The sequence below is a fragment of the Chiloscyllium plagiosum genome, unplaced genomic scaffold, assembly GCF_037043375.1.
Source record: "Chiloscyllium plagiosum isolate Xiang-an unplaced genomic scaffold, Cpla_swu_hap1 HiC_scaffold_25, whole genome shotgun sequence".
Classification (NCBI taxonomy): domain Eukaryota; kingdom Metazoa; phylum Chordata; class Chondrichthyes; order Orectolobiformes; family Hemiscylliidae; genus Chiloscyllium; species Chiloscyllium plagiosum.
This window is the reverse complement of record NW_028270163.1, coordinates 63022464-63041837: the sequence shown is the minus strand read 5'-3', so window position 1 is coordinate 63041837 and position 19374 is coordinate 63022464. Positions and strand designations below refer to the sequence as shown.

Below are 19374 nucleotides of genomic sequence, written 5' to 3'. Positions count from 1 at the left end.
AATTGAGAGGATGTACAAGGAGGTGGTCACTCCCCAGACACAGGATAAGGACAGCTGGGTTACTGTCAGGGGGAGGAAAGGGAACCAACACATACAGCAGGGATCCCCTGTGGCCATTCCCTTCAGCATTAAGTATACTGTTTTGGATACTGCTGATGGGGACGGCCTACCAGGGGAAAGCCATAGTTGTCAGGTCTCTGACACTGAGCCTGACATTGGCTCAGAAGGGAAGGGGGGTGAATAGAAAAGCACTGGTGGTAGGAGACGCAATAGTCAGACGGATTGACAGGAGATTTTGTGGTCAGGAACGGGACTCCCGGAAGGTATGTTGCCTCCCTGGTGCCAGGGTCTGGGATGTCGTCGATCGGGTTTACAAGATTCTGAAGGGGGATGGTGAGTAGCCAGAAATCGTGGTACATATTGGCACCAATGATATAGCCAGGAAAGGGATTAAGGATCTGAAAAGTGACTACAGGACGAGTAGAGTAGCAATATCCAGTTTGCTACCGGTGCCATGAGATAGTGAGGTGAGGAACAGTCAGCAAATGCAGCTTGACATGTCGCTGCGAGGCTGGTGCAGGAGGGAGGGCTTCAGATACCTAAACCATTGGGATACCTTCTGGGGAAGATGGGACCTGTACATGAAGGACGGGTTACACCTGAACTGGAGGGGCACAAATGTCCTGGGTGGGAGATTTGTTCGTGTGGTTCGGGAGGGTTTAAACTAGTTTGGCAGGGGGGTGGGAATCAGAACCACATATCTGAGAGGGGGGCCGTGGCAGATTGGGCAGTGACAGGATGTAGTGAGTCTATGGGAAGGTTTTTCATGTGGTGAAACAAAGGGATCATTAAAGTGTGTCTGCTTTAACGTACAGTGTGTCAGAAATAAGAGTGACAAACTTACAGCATGGATCAGTACTTGGGACTATGATGTTGTGGCCATAATGGAGACGTGGGTTTCACTGGGGCAGGAACGGTTGCTTGATGTTCCAGGGTTTAGAGCATTTAAAAAGAACCGGGAGGGTGGAAAAAGAGGAGGGGGTGTAGCATCGCTAATCAGAGAGTACATTACAGCTACAGAAATGAAGGTTGTTGAGTCAGGTTTGTCTACTAAGTCGGTATGGTTGGAAGTTAGGGACAACAAGGGAGCAGCCACCACATTGGGGGGCGTTTCTACAGACCACCTAATAGCAGGAGGGAGATTGAAGAACTCATGGGCCAGCAGATTTTGGAAAAATGTAGATGCAGCAGGGTTGTTGTTATGGGTGACTTCAACTTTCCCAATATCGACTGGAACCCCTCAGTGCAGATGGTTTGGATGGAGCCATTTTTGTCAGGTGTGTTCAGGAGGGTTTCCTTACTCAGTATGTAGACAGACTGACGAGGGGAGAGGCCATTTTGGATTTGGTGCTCAGCAATGAGCCAGGACAGGTGTCAGATCTCACGGTGGGAGGACACTTTGGTGACAGTGACCACAACTGCTTCAGATTTATCATGGCCTTGGAGAGGGAAAGAAGCAGTTACCAAGGGAAGATATTTAATTGGGGAAAAGGAAATTATGACGCTATCAGGCAGGAGTTGGGAAATACAAACTGGGAGCAATTGTTCCACAGAAAGGGCACAGCAGACATGTGAAGACTGTTTAAGGAGCAGTTGGTACAAGTGATGCACTAATTTATCCCTCTGAGACAGGTAAGAAAGGGTAAGATTAAGGAGCCTTGGATGACGAGAACAGAGGAGCTTCTCGTCCAAAAGAAGAAGGTAGCTGATGTAAAGTGGAGGAAGCAAGGATCTAACACAGGATTACAGGCTTGCTAGAAAAGAGCTCAGAAATGGACTGAGGAGAACCAGGAGGGGGCATGAAAAAGGTTTGGTAAGAAGGATTAGGGAGAACCGAAAGGCATTTTACTCATACATGAGGAATAAGAGAATGATCAGGGAGAAGGTAGGGCCGATCATGGATAGCAGAGGGAACTTGTGTGTGGAGTCTGAGCAGATAGGGGAAGCCTTAAATGAGTTATTTGCTCCAGCTTTCACTAAGGAAAGGGACCTTGTTGTAAATGAGAACTTTGAGGAGCTGGGATATGAGCTTGAACAGATCAAGATTGATGAAGTTGATGTGCTGGATATTTTAACAAACATTAAGATTGATAAGTCCCCAGGGCCAGACCAGATTTATCTTAGGCCAGTCTGGGAAGTGAGGAAGGAGGTTGCTAAGCCACTAGCGAATATCTTTGCTTCCTCACTCTCCACGGGAGTTGTACCAGAGAATTGGAAGGAGGCAAATGTTGTTCCTCTTTTCAAGAAAGGGAGTAGGGAAATCCCTGGCAATTACATACCAGTCAGTCTCACGTCTATGGTCAGCAAGGTTTTGGAAAGAATTCTGAGGGATAGGATTTGTGATTATTTGGAGAAGCATAGCATGATTAAAGGCAGTCAGCATGGCTTTGAGAGGGGCAGGTCATGCCTCTCAAATCTTATTGAGTCCTTTGAGGAGGTGACAAGACAGGTCGATGACGGTCGAGCAGTGTATATGCTGTATATGGACTTCAGCAAGGCATTTGATAAGGTTCCCCATGGTAGGCTCATTCATAAAGTCAGGAGATATGGCATACAGGGAGATTTCGCTATCTGGATTCAGGACAGAAGGCAGAGAGTGGTTGCAGATAGAATGTATTCTGCCTGGAGGTCAGTGGTGAGTGGTGTCCCACAGGGCGTTGTTCTTGGGCCTCTGCTCTTTGTGGTTTTTATAAATGACTTGGATGAAGAGGTTGAGGGGTGGATTAGTAAATTTGCAGATGACACAAAGGTTGGAGGTGCCATTGATAGTATCGAGGGCTGTTGTAGGCTGCAGCGCGACATAGACAGGATGCAGAGCTTGGCTGAGAAATGGCAGATGGAGTTCAACCTGGAAAAAATGCGAAGTGATGCATTTTGGAAGGTTGAACTTTAATGCTGAATATAGGATTAAAGACAGGATTCTTAGCAGTGTGGTGGAACAGAGGGATCTTGGTGTTCAAGTGCATAGATCCCTCAAAGTTACCAAGGTTGTGAAGAAAGCATATGGTGTTTTGGCTTTCATTAACAGGGGGATTGAGTTTAAGAGCTGCGAGGTTTTGCTACAGGTCTACAAGCCTCTGGTGAGACCACACTTGGAATACTGTGTCCAGTTCTGGTCGCCCTACTGTAGGAAAGATACATAGGCTTTGGAGAGGGTGCAAAGAAGGTTTACCAGGATGCTGCCTGGACTGGAGGGCTTGTCTTATGAAGAGAGATTGACTAAGCTCGGACTTTTCACTCTGGAGAGAAGGAAAAAGAGAGGTGACCTGATAGAGGTATACAAAGTTATGAGAGGCATGGATAGAGTCAATAGCCAGAGACTTTTCCCAGGGCAGGATTGACTGGTACGAGGGGTCATAGTTTTAAGATTCAGGAGCAAGGTATAGATGAGACGTCAGAGGTAGGTTCATTACGCAAAGAGTTGTGAATGCATGGAATGCGTTTCCAGCAGTGGTGATTGAAGCAGTCATTAGGGACATTTAAATGACTGCTGAACATGCAGATGGACAGCAGTGAATTGAGGGGTGCGTAGGTTAGGTTATTTTAGATTAGGATTAACCCTCGGCACAACATTGTGGGCCAAAGGGCCTGTTCTGTGCTGTACTTTTCTATGTTCTATGAAGGGCTTGCCATATGAGAAGTGTTTGAGGACTCTGGGTCTATACTCAGTGGAGTTTAGAAGGATGAGAGGGGATCTTGTTGAAGCTTGTGGAATACTGAAGTTGGTGTGGTTCTGTTCGCCGAGCTGGAAGTTTTTGTTGCAAACGTTTCGTCCCCTGGCTTAAACTACTGGACTTGTGCCTCACAACACACTTCACATTCAACAACCAGATATACGAACAAATCAACGGAACACCCATGGGATCACCAATCTCGGGACTCATAGCAGAGGCAGTTATGTAACTGTTAGAACAAACAGTCCTACCACAAATTCAACCCAAACTCTGGGTCAGATATGTCGATGACACGTTTGTAATCATTAAAAACACGGAAATAGAAAAAACACACCGGATCATCAACGCCACACTCACAGGAATCCGATTCACGAGAGAAGAAGAAAAGGATAGCCAACTCCCATTCCTAGACGTGATGGTACAGAGAACACCGAACGGAGAATTCACTACAAGGGTATACAGGAAAGCCACACACACAGACCAAGTCCTAAACTATGAAAGTAACCACCCCAACACACACAAATGAAGCTGCATCAGGACACTATTCAAAAGGGCCACAACACACTGCAGTACACCAGAACTGCAAAAAGAAGAGGAGGAACACCTATACAAGGTATTCGCCAAAAACGGATACCCGCGCAACTTCATCAACAGACGCCTAAGAGAAAGACCACGGAACGAGGACATACCACAACCAAAAGGACTAGCCACACTACCATACATCAGGAGCATCTCAGAACTGACAGCCAGACTACTGCGACCCCTAGGACTCATAACGGCACACAAACCAACAGCCACGCTCAGACAACAACTCACCAGAACGAAGGACCCGATACCCAACATGAGCAAAACTAATGTAGTGTACAAAATACCATGCAAGGACTGCACAAAACACTATATAGGACAAACAGGAAGACAGCTAACAATCCGCATACATGAACATCAACTAGCCACGAAACAACACGACCAGCTATCCTTAGTAGCCACACACGCAGACAACAAGCAACATGAATTCGAGTGGGACAACACTACCATTATAGGGCAAGCCAGACAGAGAACAGCCAGGGAATTCCTAGAGGCATGGCATTCATCCACAAACTCCATCAACAAACATATCGACCTGGACCCAATATACCAACCACTACAGCGGACAGCTGAAACTGACAACCGGAAGCGGCAGGGACAGACCACTATAAACACCGGAGGAAACATCAAAGAAGCGCTTTGCAGGAGGCTCCCAAGCACTGATGATGTCGCCTAGCCAGGGGACGAAACGTTTGCAACAAAAACTTCCAGCTCGGCGAACAGAACCACAACAACGAGCACCCGAGCTACAAATCTTCGCACAAACGTTGAATACTGAAGTTGGATAGAGTGGATCTGGAGATGATGTTTCCACTAGTAGGAGAAACTGGGACCTGAGGGGCAGAGATTCATTGAAGGGAGCTGAGAAGAGGAGGAATTTCGTCAGCCAGAGGATGGTGAATCTATGGGAATCTATTGCCACAGAAAGCTGTGTAGGCCAAGTCATTGTGTGTATTTCAGACAGAGATAGGTTCTTGACTGGAAAGCGGATCAAGGGTTATGGGGAGAAGATAGGAGAATGGGACTGAAAAATGAATCAGTCATGATTGAATGGCACAGCAGACTTGACACCACAGATGGTCTTAATGTGTTTCTATGTCTGTGGTCTTGCATGTACATACAAATTAAGAGCAAAATTGGACTGCTCATGCTCGCTCCGCAATTCAATAACGTCATAGCTGATCTGGTTGTCTTTCAAATTCCACATTCTCATCTACCCCAAAGACCTTTGATCTCTCACCTGGCAAGAGTTTGTCCATTGCCATCTTAAAAATATTCAGTGACTTCTTCTCAATGACCTATCTGGTGCAGATTTCAAAAGCTACATACTCTTGGAGAGAATATAAATTTCTGCTCATTTGCCCTAAAAGGGTGACCTCAATTGCTGAACTAACCCACAAAAGGAAACAGTCTTTCCACATCCACCTTGTCAAAATTATTCAGGATGTCAAATATTTCAATTAATTACCTCGCACTCTTCTAAACTTGTGGAAACTAGCTCAGTTTGTCCAACCTTTCTTCATAATTTGCTCATTCCAGGTATCATAGAACATTACTGTGCAGTACATTCCCTTCGGCTCTGTGTTATGCCGATCTGTGAAACCAATCTAAAGACCATCCATCCTACACTATTCAAATATCATCCATATGTTTATCCAATGACCATTTAAATACCCTTTAATGCAGGCAAGACATTCCATGCCCTTACTGCTCTCTGGGTAAAGAATCTATCTCTGACACCTGTCCTTGAATCTATCACCCCTCACTTTAAAGCTATGTCCCCAGTGTGAGAGCCACACCATCCAAGGAAAAAGCCTCTCACTGTTGACCCTATCTAACCCTCTGATCATCTTATATGTCTCTAAGTCACCTCTTAACCACCTTTTCTGTAATGAAAATAGCCTAAATTCCCTCAGCCTTTCCCGATAAGACCTTCCCTCCATACCAAGTAACTTCCGAGAAAATCTCCTCTGAAACCTTTCCAAAGCTTTCACATCCTTCCGATAATGTGGCGACCAGAACTGTATGCAGTACTCCAAGTGCAGCTGCACTAGAGTTTTGTACAGCTGCAATATAACCTCATGGCTCCGATAAAAGCTAACACAGCGTACACTGCCTTAACCCTATCAACCTGGTGGCAACTTTCAGGGATCTATGCACATGGACACAGTGGTCCCTCTGCTCATCCACACTACTCAGTAGTTTACCATTAGTCCAGTACTCTGCATTCCTGTTACTCCTTCCAAATTGAATCACCTCTCACATTTCTGCATTAAACTGCATTTTCCAGCTCTGCAGCTTATCTATGTCCCTTTGTAACCTGCAACATCCTTTGTTGCTATCCACAACTCCACCGTCCTTAGTGTCATCTGCAGATTTACTAACCCATCCTTCTATGCCCTCATCCAGGTCATTTATAAAACTGACAAAATAGCAGTGGCTCCAAAACAGATCCTTGTGGTCCACCATGAGTAGCTGAACTCCAGGATTAACATTTCCCATCAATCACCACCCTGTCTTCTTAGAACTGGCCAATTTCTGATCCAAATCACTAAATCACCCTCAATTTTTTGCCTCCGTATTTTCTGCAATAGCCTACTGTGGAGAACCTTATCAAATGCCTTACTGAAATCCATATACACCACATCAACAGCTTTATCCTCATCCGTTTGGTCACCTTCTCAAAGAACTCAAAAGTTTGTGAGGCATGACCTACCCTTCACAAAACTGTGTTGACTCTCCCTAATCAAATTATTCCTTTCTGGATGATTATAAATCCTGTCTCTTATAGTCCTTTCCAAAACATTGCCCACAACAGAAATAAGACTCTCAGGTCTATAATTACCACGGTCGTGTCTACTCCCCTTGAACAAGAGGGCAACATTTGCTGTCCTTCAGTCTTGCACTATTCCTGTAGACAATGCTGACATAAAGATCAAAGCCAAAGTCTCTGCAGTCTTCTCCCTAGCTTCTCAGAGAATCCTAGGATAAATCCCATCCGGCCCATGTGACTTATCTATTTTCACACATTCCAGAATTGCAAGTGGTGGCACAGTGGTTAGCACTGCTGCCTCACAACGGCAGAGACGTTCAATTCCCGCCTTAGGCGACTGACTGTGTGGAGTTTGCACATTCTCCCCATGTCTGCGTGGGCTTCCTCCGACAGTCCAAAACTTGGCCATGCTAAATTGCCCATAGTGTTAGGGGCAGGGGTAAATGTAGGGGAATGGGTCTGGGTGGGTTGCGCTTCGGCGGGTTGATTTAGACTTGTAGGGCCGAAGGGCCTGCTTCCACACTGTAAGTAATCTAATCACCTCCTTATGAACCTCAATCCGGTCTAGTCTAATAACTTGTATCTCCGTATTCTCTTTGACAACGTTACCTTTTTCCTGTGAGAATACTGACAAAAAGTATTCATTTAGCATCTCACCTAGCTCTTTGGACTCCACGCACATCTTCCCACGACTGTCCTTGATTGGCCCTAATCTTACTCTAGTCATTCTTTTTATTCCTGACTTACCTATAGAAGACCTTGAGTTTTCCTTGATCCTACCTGCCAGACTTATGTCCCCTCCTGGCTCCTCTTAGCTATTTCTTTAGGTCCTTCCTGGCTAACTTGTAACACTCAAGTGCCCTAACTGTATCAATCTAGTAAATTTCCTGAGAACCATTTCCTTTGCATCCTTTCTCCAACAACGAGACCAACATTGCACCCATGCCCTGTATAACTGAAGCATAACATCCTTCCTTTTATGTTCAGTTACTCAGTTACTATGCCTGCAATCCATGAACTAGAGCACACAGGTCCCTTTACGTCTTACAATTTTGCATTTATATACTATTTAAATAATACTCTTCTTTTTGCATTCTTTTCACTAAAGTGAGCATCATCTATTCTTATTTAATACTTTGACCAAATTTCTGCTGGCTCACTGAACTAAACTGTATCTGTCTGCGTACTCTTTATGTCCTCTTCACAATAGACTTTCCTACCTACCTTTGTGTCACTTGCAAATTTAGCTACCATGCCTTTGTTGTCCTTTATCTAGGTGTGTTCCAATCAGAGATGTTCAGAAATGTCATTACACACTCAAGCTAGTTGAATGTGATCTGGGCCTCTACATTCCCTATAAGCTGCATGTGTGCACACCAGGAAATTGAAACTGTATATATCCCATGATTGTCCACACAGGGTCAGGCAATGAAAGAATCCTCCCACATCTTTATGCAGCACATTCTTATTCCTGATGGCTGCATACGGAGGGCCTATTAATACCAGGATCCTCCAAGTGCCAGAACAAAGCCCAGACTTTCTGAAGTCACTACTCAGATATGCAACTACTTCCAGCTTCAGGTTGATTGTAAAAACTTGTGATCGTCAAAACACACTCTGGGAAAAGATAGAAGCCTGGCCGATAATTTCCAGTCAGGGATTCAAGTCAAAAGCTGGAGGAAGAGGTTCCAAAGTCCTGGGTATTCAGTCTTCTCAGCAATGACCAGGAGGATCAGGCACGAGGTCTGTGAAGTGTGTGAACAATCGGGAAGGGTTAACGAGTGATGCAAGTAGCAAGTTGCATTTCTCTTTCATTTTTGTTCTCTTGGTAAAATGCATCCAAAAGCAAATAAGTCCATATTAATTCCTGTGCACATTTCAAAAGGGAATGGCTTTCTGGGATTGTTGAAACAGAAACACCATCTACAACATAAATGCAACATATGAATTAGTGGAATTTTTGCTTATCGTGCAATGGATGATGTCATATGCACTATTTGCTCTAAAGCAAATGCTGGAGGCGAGTTCACTGGGATCGCATTGGGAATTGGACTATCTGTTACAGCATTTGAATCGAATAGTATACGTGGTTGCCATTGCTTTAGTTTTGTAAACTAATAAAGGTGTAGTTTTATGAATACTCACTGAAACACCAGAACATCAAGATGAGGATGGAGTGTACAGAGAACAAAAGGACCAATCCTGATATGTTGAAATTTCTTCTCTTAAAACATACTTGTGATAAAGATGAATATGTCATGCTTTCCGTACAAGACTTTCATGATTGCGTGGTGAATGGCATTAATTGCTGTAAGAATTTCACCATCAAATTTGTAGAGTATTGATTTTGTCATACAGAGATAGTTCTTTGATTGTGCAAATCATGTTTCAGATATTTTAAAAATGTTTACTATGTCATTTTGACTAGAATCTGAGTTTACAAGACTCCTGGGAATTTTAGAACGTAGAACACAGAAAGGTACAGGACGGAACAGGCCCTTTGTCCCACAATGTTGTGCCGAGGATTAATCCTAATCTAAAATAAAATAACCTAACCTACGCACCCCTCAGTTCACTGCTATCCATCTGCATGTCCAGCAGTCGCTTAAATGTTCCTAATGACTCTGCTTCCACCACCACCGCTGGCAATGCATTCCATGCATTCACAACTCTCTGCATAAAGAACCCACCTCTGATGTCTCCTCTATACCTTCCTTCTCATATCTTAAAACTATGACCCCCTTCGTGCCAGTCAAACCTGCCCTGGGGAAAAGTCTTTGGCTATTGACTCTATCCATGCCTCTCATTACCTTGATTCGGAGATGCCGGTGTTGGACTGGGGTGTACAAAGTTAAAAATCTCACAACACCAGGTTATAGTCCAACAGGTTTAATTGGAAGCACACTAGCTTTCGGAGCGATGCTCCTTCTCAATACCTCGATCAGGTCTCCTCTTGTCCTCCTTCTCTCCAGAGAGAAAAGTCCAAGCTTAGTCAACTTCTTTTCGTAAGACAAGCTCTTTAGTCCAGGCAGCATCCTGGTAAACCTTTGCGCCCTCTCCAAAGCCTCCGTAACTTTGCTATAATAGGGCGACCAGAATTGGACACAATATTCCAAGTGTGGTCTCACCAGGATCTTGAACAGTTGCAGCAAAACCTTGTGGCTTTTAAAATCGATTCCCCTGTTAATGAAAGCCAAAGCACCATATGCTTTCTTAACACCCCTTTCCACTTGGGTGGCAACTTTGAGGGATCTCTGCACTTGAACACTAAAATCCCACTGTTCCACCACACTACCAAGAATCCTGTCTTTAATCCTATATTCAGCATTTGAGTTCAACCTTCCAAACTGCATCACTTTGCATTTATCCAGGTTGAACTCCATCTGCCATTTCTCAGCCAAGCTCTGCATCCTGTCTGTCGTGCTGCAGCCTGCAATAGCCCTCGATACTATCGCAGACACCTCCAACCTTTGTGTCATCTGCAAATTTACTAACCCACCCCTCAACCTCCTCATCCAAGTCATTTATAAAAACTACAAAGAGCAGAGGCCCAAGAACAACGCCCTGTGGGACACCACTCACCACTGACCTCCAGGCAGAATACATTCTATCTGCAACCACTCTCTGCCTTCTGTCCTGAATCCAGATAGCGAAATCTCCCTGTATGCCATATCTCCTGACTTTATGAATGAGCCTACCATGGGGAACCTTATCAAATGCCTTGCTGAAGTCCATATACAGCATATACACTGCTCGACCGTCATCGAGCTGTCTTGTCACCCCCTCAAAAAACTAAGATTTGTAAGGCATGACCTGTCCCCCTCAAAGGAGAAAGTGAGGTCTGCAGATGCTGGAGATCAAAGTTGAAACTTTATTGCTGGAACAGCACAGCAGGTCAGGCAGCATCCCCCTCAAAGCCATGCTGACTGCCTTTAATCACACTATGCTTTTCCAAATAGGACTTATGACTATCATGAATGTTGAAACTGACTGCTTGCGACAGTGCATCAATTATGACAGCAATCAAGAAATTTTATGTTAACAGTGATGTTGATTTACAAACACTTAAATTAGACAGAGCTTCCGTTTTGCTGGAAGGGAAAATGGATTAGCTGCAGTCTTACTGAATCTAATATTTGTCTTAACCACATTATGGGGCTCACAGAAGACCTGGGAATAGGTGATAATTGAGTGCAAATAGGTGTCAATTATACAAAGTCATGAAATATTTCTAATACAAATGTATGCAACGTTCAGTAAATCCAGTATGAAGAAAGGACAATTTTTGTAGACCTTTACAATGTCAGTTGATACAGTTGAAATGCCACTGAATGAAATGAGGGTAAAAACAATGACTGCAGATGCTGGAAACCAGATTCTGGATTAGTGATGCTGGAAGAACACAGCAGTTCAGGCAGCATCCAAGGAGCAGTAAAATTGACATTTCGGGCAAAAGCCCTTCATCAGGATGAAGGGCTTTTGCCCGAAACGTCGATTTTACAGCTCCTCTGATACTGCCTGAACTGCTGTGCTCTTCCAGCACCACTAATCCAGAAACTGAATGAAATGAAGTGACTAGTGAGATGCTTTCACATGAATACACTGGTGTGAAACTGCAACATCTTGATAGAGTATTGCACACAAGTGAATAAGTGCAATAATATAACAAATGCCTGAAAATGCTTAAAAACCACAATATTGATTTGAATTAAGAGTTCAGTATGTCTTTAGTGAATTGGCATCTCTTTGCAAATTCTTGCAGAGAAGCATTTTGCTGACTATTGAAGCTATGCAATTTGCAAAGGTCAAGGTGAATTGACCAAGATGCTGTATCCAGGTGAATGTGTTTATTGGAGTTAAGGGTCTGGCTGCTCTTGACAGTGATGTGGACACTATTGTAATCCTTCCATTTATTCAACTGCAATGTGACTATCTGGAAAGCCTACTTCCAGAAAAGGAATTATGACAGCAATGTTCATTTGATTAGGCTGCAGTTGTGAAGACAACAGATGATGAATTTGGAAAAGACAGTACTGTGTGACTGATAACAAAATATTTCACTTTTATGCCAAGCCATAACTAGCGTGGATATGAAGATATGTGAGGGATACTCTGTTCAAATTTATGGTTGTGGAAAAAGTCAAGGTGTGTTCCATTTAGACAGAGTCCAAAAGGTGACTAGTTTCAAGAAATGTCAGTTCTACTGAATATTTGTTTGTTTGAGCAAATTAACCCTAATGTTATCATATCAAGTGCTGACTAAGTGAGGAAAACTGAATCCAGAAGTAGATCACTTGGGCAGCTTGACGTGGGTTAAGTCCTATATTTCATCTGGACAAAATATCAACCTGAATGCAGTATCCAATCCTTGGGCAGTAAATAACAATTGGTGTGAAAATTTGGCAAAAAACAAGTGAATAATTTACAAGTGTCCCCTTTAATCACATATTCTATGTGGTGTGCATAGTGTTGCCACCAAATAGGTCCCTAGTCTTCTGAGATGTACAATTTTTTGTCTATTGTAGTAGGTAGAACATTTGTAACTATAAAAATAATGTAAACACTTTTAATAGGTAATAAACTGAGAAATGTTAGAGCATGACTTACACTCAGTGTATGAAAGATTGATTTATGCAGTTTTCAATCAACCCAAGTATTATTCTGACTGTGCTAATATGTTGCCTGTTTAACAGGAACTTGTTAAATGCCTCATGAAAATCCAAGTACAGTATGTCTACAGGTTTCCCTTTATCCACATCACATTATTCATTCAAGGAGCTCTCATAAATTGGTTAACGTGATTTTACTTTGAAACTCTGACTCTTCTCAATTACCTTGGTTTTGTTTTCCGAAGTGACCTATTATAACCACCTTAATGATCAATTCTAACTTTTTCCAATGACAGCTGTCAAACTAATTGGCCTATAGTCTCCCTTCCTTGAATATTTACTACTTTACCTTTGAAATCTATTCCACGGTCTAGCAAAATTTGGAAAATTAATTACCTATTACCACATTGTACCCCTGTTGTAGGGCGCTAGAATGAAATCTGTCAGAACGAGGGGGTTTGATAATCCACACTTCATTGATGTACAGAACAACCTCAGTTATCCGAACATCAATTATTCAAATTTCAGATTATCCAAGCAAGATCTCAAGGTCCTGTAAATGCTTCCCTTGTTTACGATCAGATCAGTCATCCAAACAAAATACTCCCCGTCCGTCTAGTTCGGATAATCGAGGTAATTCAGTATTCCATTCTGCTTCCCTAGTAATTGTAATTTCACCAACTTTGTCTCTTCAACTTTATGATTTACAGCTATTAATAGAAATTTTTTTGAATCCTGTGTAGTGGAGCTAAAAACAAAATATTTAACTAATTAATTTGATATTTCTTATCTACTATTAGCTTCCCATCTGTGTGTCTCTTGAGGACCAACACTTTTTTTGTTCATTTTTAAATACCTTTAGATATTCTTGATATCAGCTTGTAGATTTCTGGCTAACTTCCCCTCCAATTCTAATTTCTTTCTCTTAATCCCTTAAAAAGCTTAGCGTATAACATACAGAGGGATCTAGGCATACAGGTCCACAGTTCGCTGGATGTAGCAGCACAAATGGATAAAGTAGTTACAAAGGCATATGGCATGCATGCCATCATCGGTCAGGGTATAGAATATAAAAATTGGCAAGTCGTGTAGCAGCTGTATAGAACTTAGTAAGGCCATGTTTGGATTATTCTATACAGTTCTGGTCACTAAACTAACAAAGATATGGAGGTTTTGGAGTGGGAATAGGATCTGTTTAGCAGGATGTTGCTTTGTTTGGAGGGAATTAGCTATGAGGAGAGATTGGTCAAACACTCTTTTCACTCGAACGTTGGAGGCTGAGGGGTGCCCTGATACAAGTTTACAGAATTGAGTGGCATTGGATAGAATAGATAGATGAAGCTTTTTTTCTTCCCCAGGGTAGAAAGCTAAAAAGGAATAAATTTAAAGAAGGTACGACAGGCAAATTTTTTATAGAAAGGAGGTGATAAGTGCCAGGAATGCACTGCCAGAGGAAATGGTAGAAGGAGATACGATGGCAACATTTTAAGATGCATCTTGACAGGTACGTGAGTAGACAGGAAGTAGAGGGACATGGTCTGCGTAGAGGCAAGAAGTTTTTGTTAGTTTAAAAAGGCATTATATGATGGCACAGGTTTGGTAGGCTGAATGGCCTGTTCCTGTGCTGTGGTGTTCTCTGTTCTGAATCATCAAATTTAGCAGCTATTACCAACCAATGTAGTTTTCCTCAGTCACTTACTTTTTTGCTTCCTCCAATCCTGGCTTCAATTTATCCTTTTTTTTAAAAAGAAGAAAAACAACCTTGGAAGCAATGAGCCAAAAAAGCAAATTAAAAAGCATCTGTTTCTTTCTGCACTGAATTCCCATACTGCCTCCACCAGTTTTAGAACAGAAGTTGAAGTAGCTGAACAATGTAACCAGGATATAAAGTATTTATTTTTCCAAGGTTTGCTAGCAAAGCATATGCTGAAAAGTTAGGTAGATAAGGATAGATAAATCAGCACAGACTTGATGGGTTAAAGGGCCCCTTCTGTGCTGTATAAGACTGTTATACATTATTTGACAATGGAACAGATTAATAGATTACATTGTTGTTGTGGTTCTGTTAGCCGTGCTGGAAGTTTTTGTTGCAAACGTTTCGTCCCCTGGCTAGGCGACATCATCAGTGCTTGGGAGCCTCCTGCGAAGCGCTTCTTTGATGTTTCCTCCGGTGTTTATAGTGGTCTGTCCCTGCCGCTTCCGGTTGTCAGTTTCAGCTGTCCGCTGTAGTGGTTGGTGTATTGGGTCCAGGTCGATGTGTTTGTTGTTGGAGTTTGTGGATGAATGCCATGCCTCTAGGAATTCCCTGGCTGTTCTCTGTCTGGCTTGCCCTATGATAGTAGTGTTGTCCCAGTCGAATTCATGTTGCTTGTTGTCTGCGTGTGTGTCACGCAGTACTATCATAGGGCAAGCCAGACAGAGAACAGCCAGGGAATTCCTAGAGGCATGGCATTCATCCACAAACTCCATCAACAAACACATCGACCTGGACCCAATATACCAACCACTGCAGCGGACAGCTGAAACTGACAACCGGAAGCGGCAGGGACAGACCACTATAAACACCGGAGGAAACATCAAAGAAGCGCTTTGCAGGAGGCTCCCAAGCACTGATGATGTCGCCTAGCCAGGGGACGAAACGTTTGCAACAAAAACTTCCAGCTCGGCAAACAGAACCACAACAACGAGCCCCGAGCTACAAATCTTCGCACAAACTTTGAAGATTACATTGTCTCCATTTAATTGTGTTGGATCTTTGTAAATTTGATGTTGGAATCTTCCCTTCTTGATCCAACAAGACATTGTAAATACATGCAGGTTATCAGTTCATGTTTAAGCTTTGTTTTACTTGCTCAATATAACTTGAAAATTTCCATGATTGACTTTCCAGGTCTGATCCTAGTAAATGAACCCTATTACAATGAGGCTGGATTTGACAGTGACCGTGGTCTTCAGGAGGGTTATGAGAATAGTCGTTGTTACAATGAGATGGCCCTTATAAAACTGGTGCAATCTATGACTCAACTCATTCAGAAACCTGTGGAAATTTTTGAACAAGAAATAAAAGAGCACTTCTACACCAATGGGTGGCGACTTGTCTACAGAATGGAGTCTTGGCTGGAAGTCAATGAAATGATCCAAAGAAGCATTGAACTTGGCAATAATGCTGACGATGAGTCTATTCAGATCTCCTCTGATACGGCAGACAGTCGAGTGGATGGTCTGTCTCCATCTGCAGCACAAAGTGTTGTTGAATCTGCTCAAGCTGCTAGGGAGCCTGGGATAGAAAATTCTGAAGATCATATGAGTAGTAGGCCACAGACGTTGTTAGCAGAAGCAGGTTCAGATGAAAATATCTGTCTGGAGACTGATTCTACTGAGCAGCAACCTACTGAAGCTTGCTCCGTAACTCTGGAGCAGAAGGGATCATCATCACAAGCTATTGTCAGGCCAAAAAAAAGGCGAAAGAGTTATAGGAGCTTCCTTCCAGAAAAACGTGGTTACCCTGACATAGGTTTCCCACTCTTTCCCCTCTCCAAAGGGTTTGTAAAAAGCATCTGTGGCTGCCTGCAGCAGTACAAGGCTACCTTAATTGAGTCTGGAATTCCAGAGAAAAGAGAGGAGAGATGAGCACCGAAGCTATGCTACAGGTTTACAAAGTTTTCTAGACTTTTGATAATTGTGTAATATTAAAGCAAAGAGTCATGAGCAAATCAAGGCTGCTCACTTTTTGTATATGGATTGGAGTAAGATGAATAAACATCATGTCAGGGGAAAAGAAAGCCCAGCCTGAGCATTTTAAAGCATGATACATAAGGTGAACTGCATCTCTGGCCTTAGAATGGCTGCAAACTGATGCCCATAAAAGATGTAAAAATTACTTGAATGTTTCACTCAATAACATTAAATCTGAATTTGTAGCTTGAGATGTATACAGTATTTAATCCAGATTTAAATGTCTACAGGTGTGGGCTTGATTTAAGTTCAGAGAATGCTTGATTGCTTCATATTCATGTAGAAAATGTTTCTAAGTGTGTTTGTTTTTTTTAATTTATTTTCAGTTGCCTTATGCCAGTGTAATATACAGCTTTACAATTAAATTTAATTACAATGAAACGATGTCACTGGATAAGGGTTTTCACATCTTGGCTTCATTCAGTACTATGTCTACAGATACTGCCCAGTAATAACAAAATAAAACAAAGTATGCTGAGTTGGCCGTGCATCTAACTCCGTTAACTGCATTGACAGAACCCATGCCGAATAAAAGAAAGTAGCTCTATTGTATGATGTAACATGCAGTTTGGTCATTGAAAGTATAATGTTTTGATTTGTAAAATTCTCAACATTTCTCTCTTTTAGGGTCTAACACTGATCTGCTAATACACTGATTTATAGCAGTTGGGTGGATACAAATCTATTTGTTGCATTATAAGGGGCTTTTGCTGGTCTTTTGCATGGGGTATGACATTTTTTTAAAGCAGGATATTCTTGGCAATTTTCCTATGAATCTGTTGTGTTAATATACATGTAGATTTGATTTGATTTTCCTCAGTGGAGTTCAATTGAAATTTTTGATTAACAGCCTTGTAGTAGCTCCCCATTGTGTAAATGCATTGTGGAACATCTGTCCAAAGCAATTTCTACTCCCTTAAAAATATTTCCCTTCCTTATGTCCATCCTTTCTTTAAAACATGCATATTCCAAGAATATTGGCTTCTAACTTCATCCTTTGAATACCCCAGTGTTCCAATCTTGGTTCCTTTTCCTTTCTCATTTGCCTGCTGCCCTTAAGCCCTTGGCCATAGGCAGCCTTGAAATTTAGCCAACAACATTCAGCTTTACCCATATTTCACTTGCTTTGTTTTTGTGATGATCTGTCAGGTCAAGGTGCGTATCTGGCATTGTCCAAATGAGCCAAACTTCTAATCACTTTATCAGTTGTAATTTCAAGCACTTCCCCCTTAATACTCTTGCTGCACTAACAGTGGCAGGTCAAATTTTTAAGATGACTTAAACGTATAAGGCTTTTGGTTTATAAATTGGGGATTAGAAGATAAAATGGCGATGATGCTGGAACTTTGTAAGTCATTTTTTAGGCCTCATTTGGAGTGTTGTGGTTTTAGACATCACATTTAAGGAATACCTGGGTCCAGAGGAGATTTACAGTAATAATACCTGAGTTTAAGGAATTCAGTTATAAGGAGAGGTTGGAAAATTTAGAACCATTCTCTTTGGAAGAGAGGTACCTTTTAATTGCGAAAATCTCAAATGTGGATTTGATAAATTAGATCAAGAAAAACTGTTAACTGAGTCATTCGTCAGAAATCCCAGATTCATTCTTTTCATGGACTAGTCAGGATCTGAACTGTTCTTATCCGGAAACATGGTCCATAAGACAATGAAATGTAGGGGCTGAAGTAAGCTTTTTGGCCTGTCAAATCAACTCTGCTTTCATTGAGATCCTGGCTGATCTGATAATCCTCAACTCCATTTTCCTGTCTTTTCCCCATAATTCTAGATTCATTTCAATTGAAATGCTGTCTATTTTAGCCTTGAATATACTAGAATATACTATACAGCCTCTATAGTTTTCTGTAGTATAGAATTCCACAGATTCACTTCCCTTAAGAGGGGAATATTTTTTCATCACTTTCTTTAATGATCCTTACTCTGAGGTTATGTCCCCTGGTTCTTGATGGTCTCAATAAGGTTGTCCTTCATACTTCTAGATTCCAACAAGTCCAATCTATTGAACCTCTCCTCATAAGACAGTCCTCCACACCTGGTACCAACCTTTTCTGGACTGCCTCCTGTGCCAGTGTTTCCTGTGTTCCACTGCTTGTGATCTGAGTAGTGCCTTGTATAGTTTTAGCAAAACCTTCCTATATTTATACTCCATTCAATTTGAAATAAAGACCAACATTCTATTTGTCTTCTTTATTATCCGCTGAACTTGAATGTTGGCTTTTTGTGATTGATGCACAAGCACCTCCCAAACCACCTCTGTTGCAGCATTCTATAATATTCCACCAGTTTTTAAAAAATCAGCATCTCTATTCTTCTTTCAAAAGTGCATAACTTCACATTTTCTCAGATGATATTCCATCTGCCAAGGTTTTACCCACTCTCTTAATGTATCTATATCTCTCTGCAGAATCTGTTATCCTTGCCACTTGCCTTTCTGCCTATGTATCATGCACAAACTTAGCGACAATACATTTAACTCTGTCATTTAAGTCATCAATATGTATTGTAAATAAATGAAGCCCCAACACATCCTGTGTCATTTCACTAGTTAGAGGTTGTTATCCAGAGAGAGCCCCTTCTTATTCCAACTCTGTCTTGTGTCCATACTAATATACTACTCCCAACATCATGAGCTCTTAAGTACTCTATGTGCAGTACCTCATCAAATGCTTCTTTGAAACGTAAATATATTGCATCAACTTGTTTCATATTATCGATCCTGCTTGTTACCACCTCTAGTACTTTAATAAATTTGTCAGGCATGATTTCTACTTCATGCAGCTATACTGAGTCTGCTTGATTTTTATTATGCATTTCTAAATGCTCAAAGTACATCCTATACATTAGGCTGACATTTTCTTAATGACAGATGCTAAACTAACTGGCCTATAGTTGGATCTTTTTGTCTTCCATTTTTGAATGT

The 19374-nt window shown here is 41.9% G+C and overlaps 1 protein-coding gene across 5 annotated transcripts in view; it reads left to right on the top strand.

Annotated features, from left to right (window-relative positions):
- The window catches only part of ube2o (ubiquitin-conjugating enzyme E2O), a 174447-nt gene extending 157627 nt beyond the window's left edge, over nt 1–16820 (top strand). For 4 of the 5 annotated variants that reach the window (XM_043715202.2, XM_043715201.2, XM_043715200.2 and 1 more), the window contains one exon: nt 15592–16820. In XM_043715202.2, coding sequence (XP_043571137.1) covers nt 15592–16331 — 740 coding nt within the window. In that variant the 3' untranslated portion in view covers nt 16332–16820. The remainder of the gene's footprint in view (nt 1–15591) is intronic. The other variant, XM_043715203.2, reaches the window with a different exon arrangement.
- Nucleotides 16821–19374: the final 2554 nt, after the last annotated feature.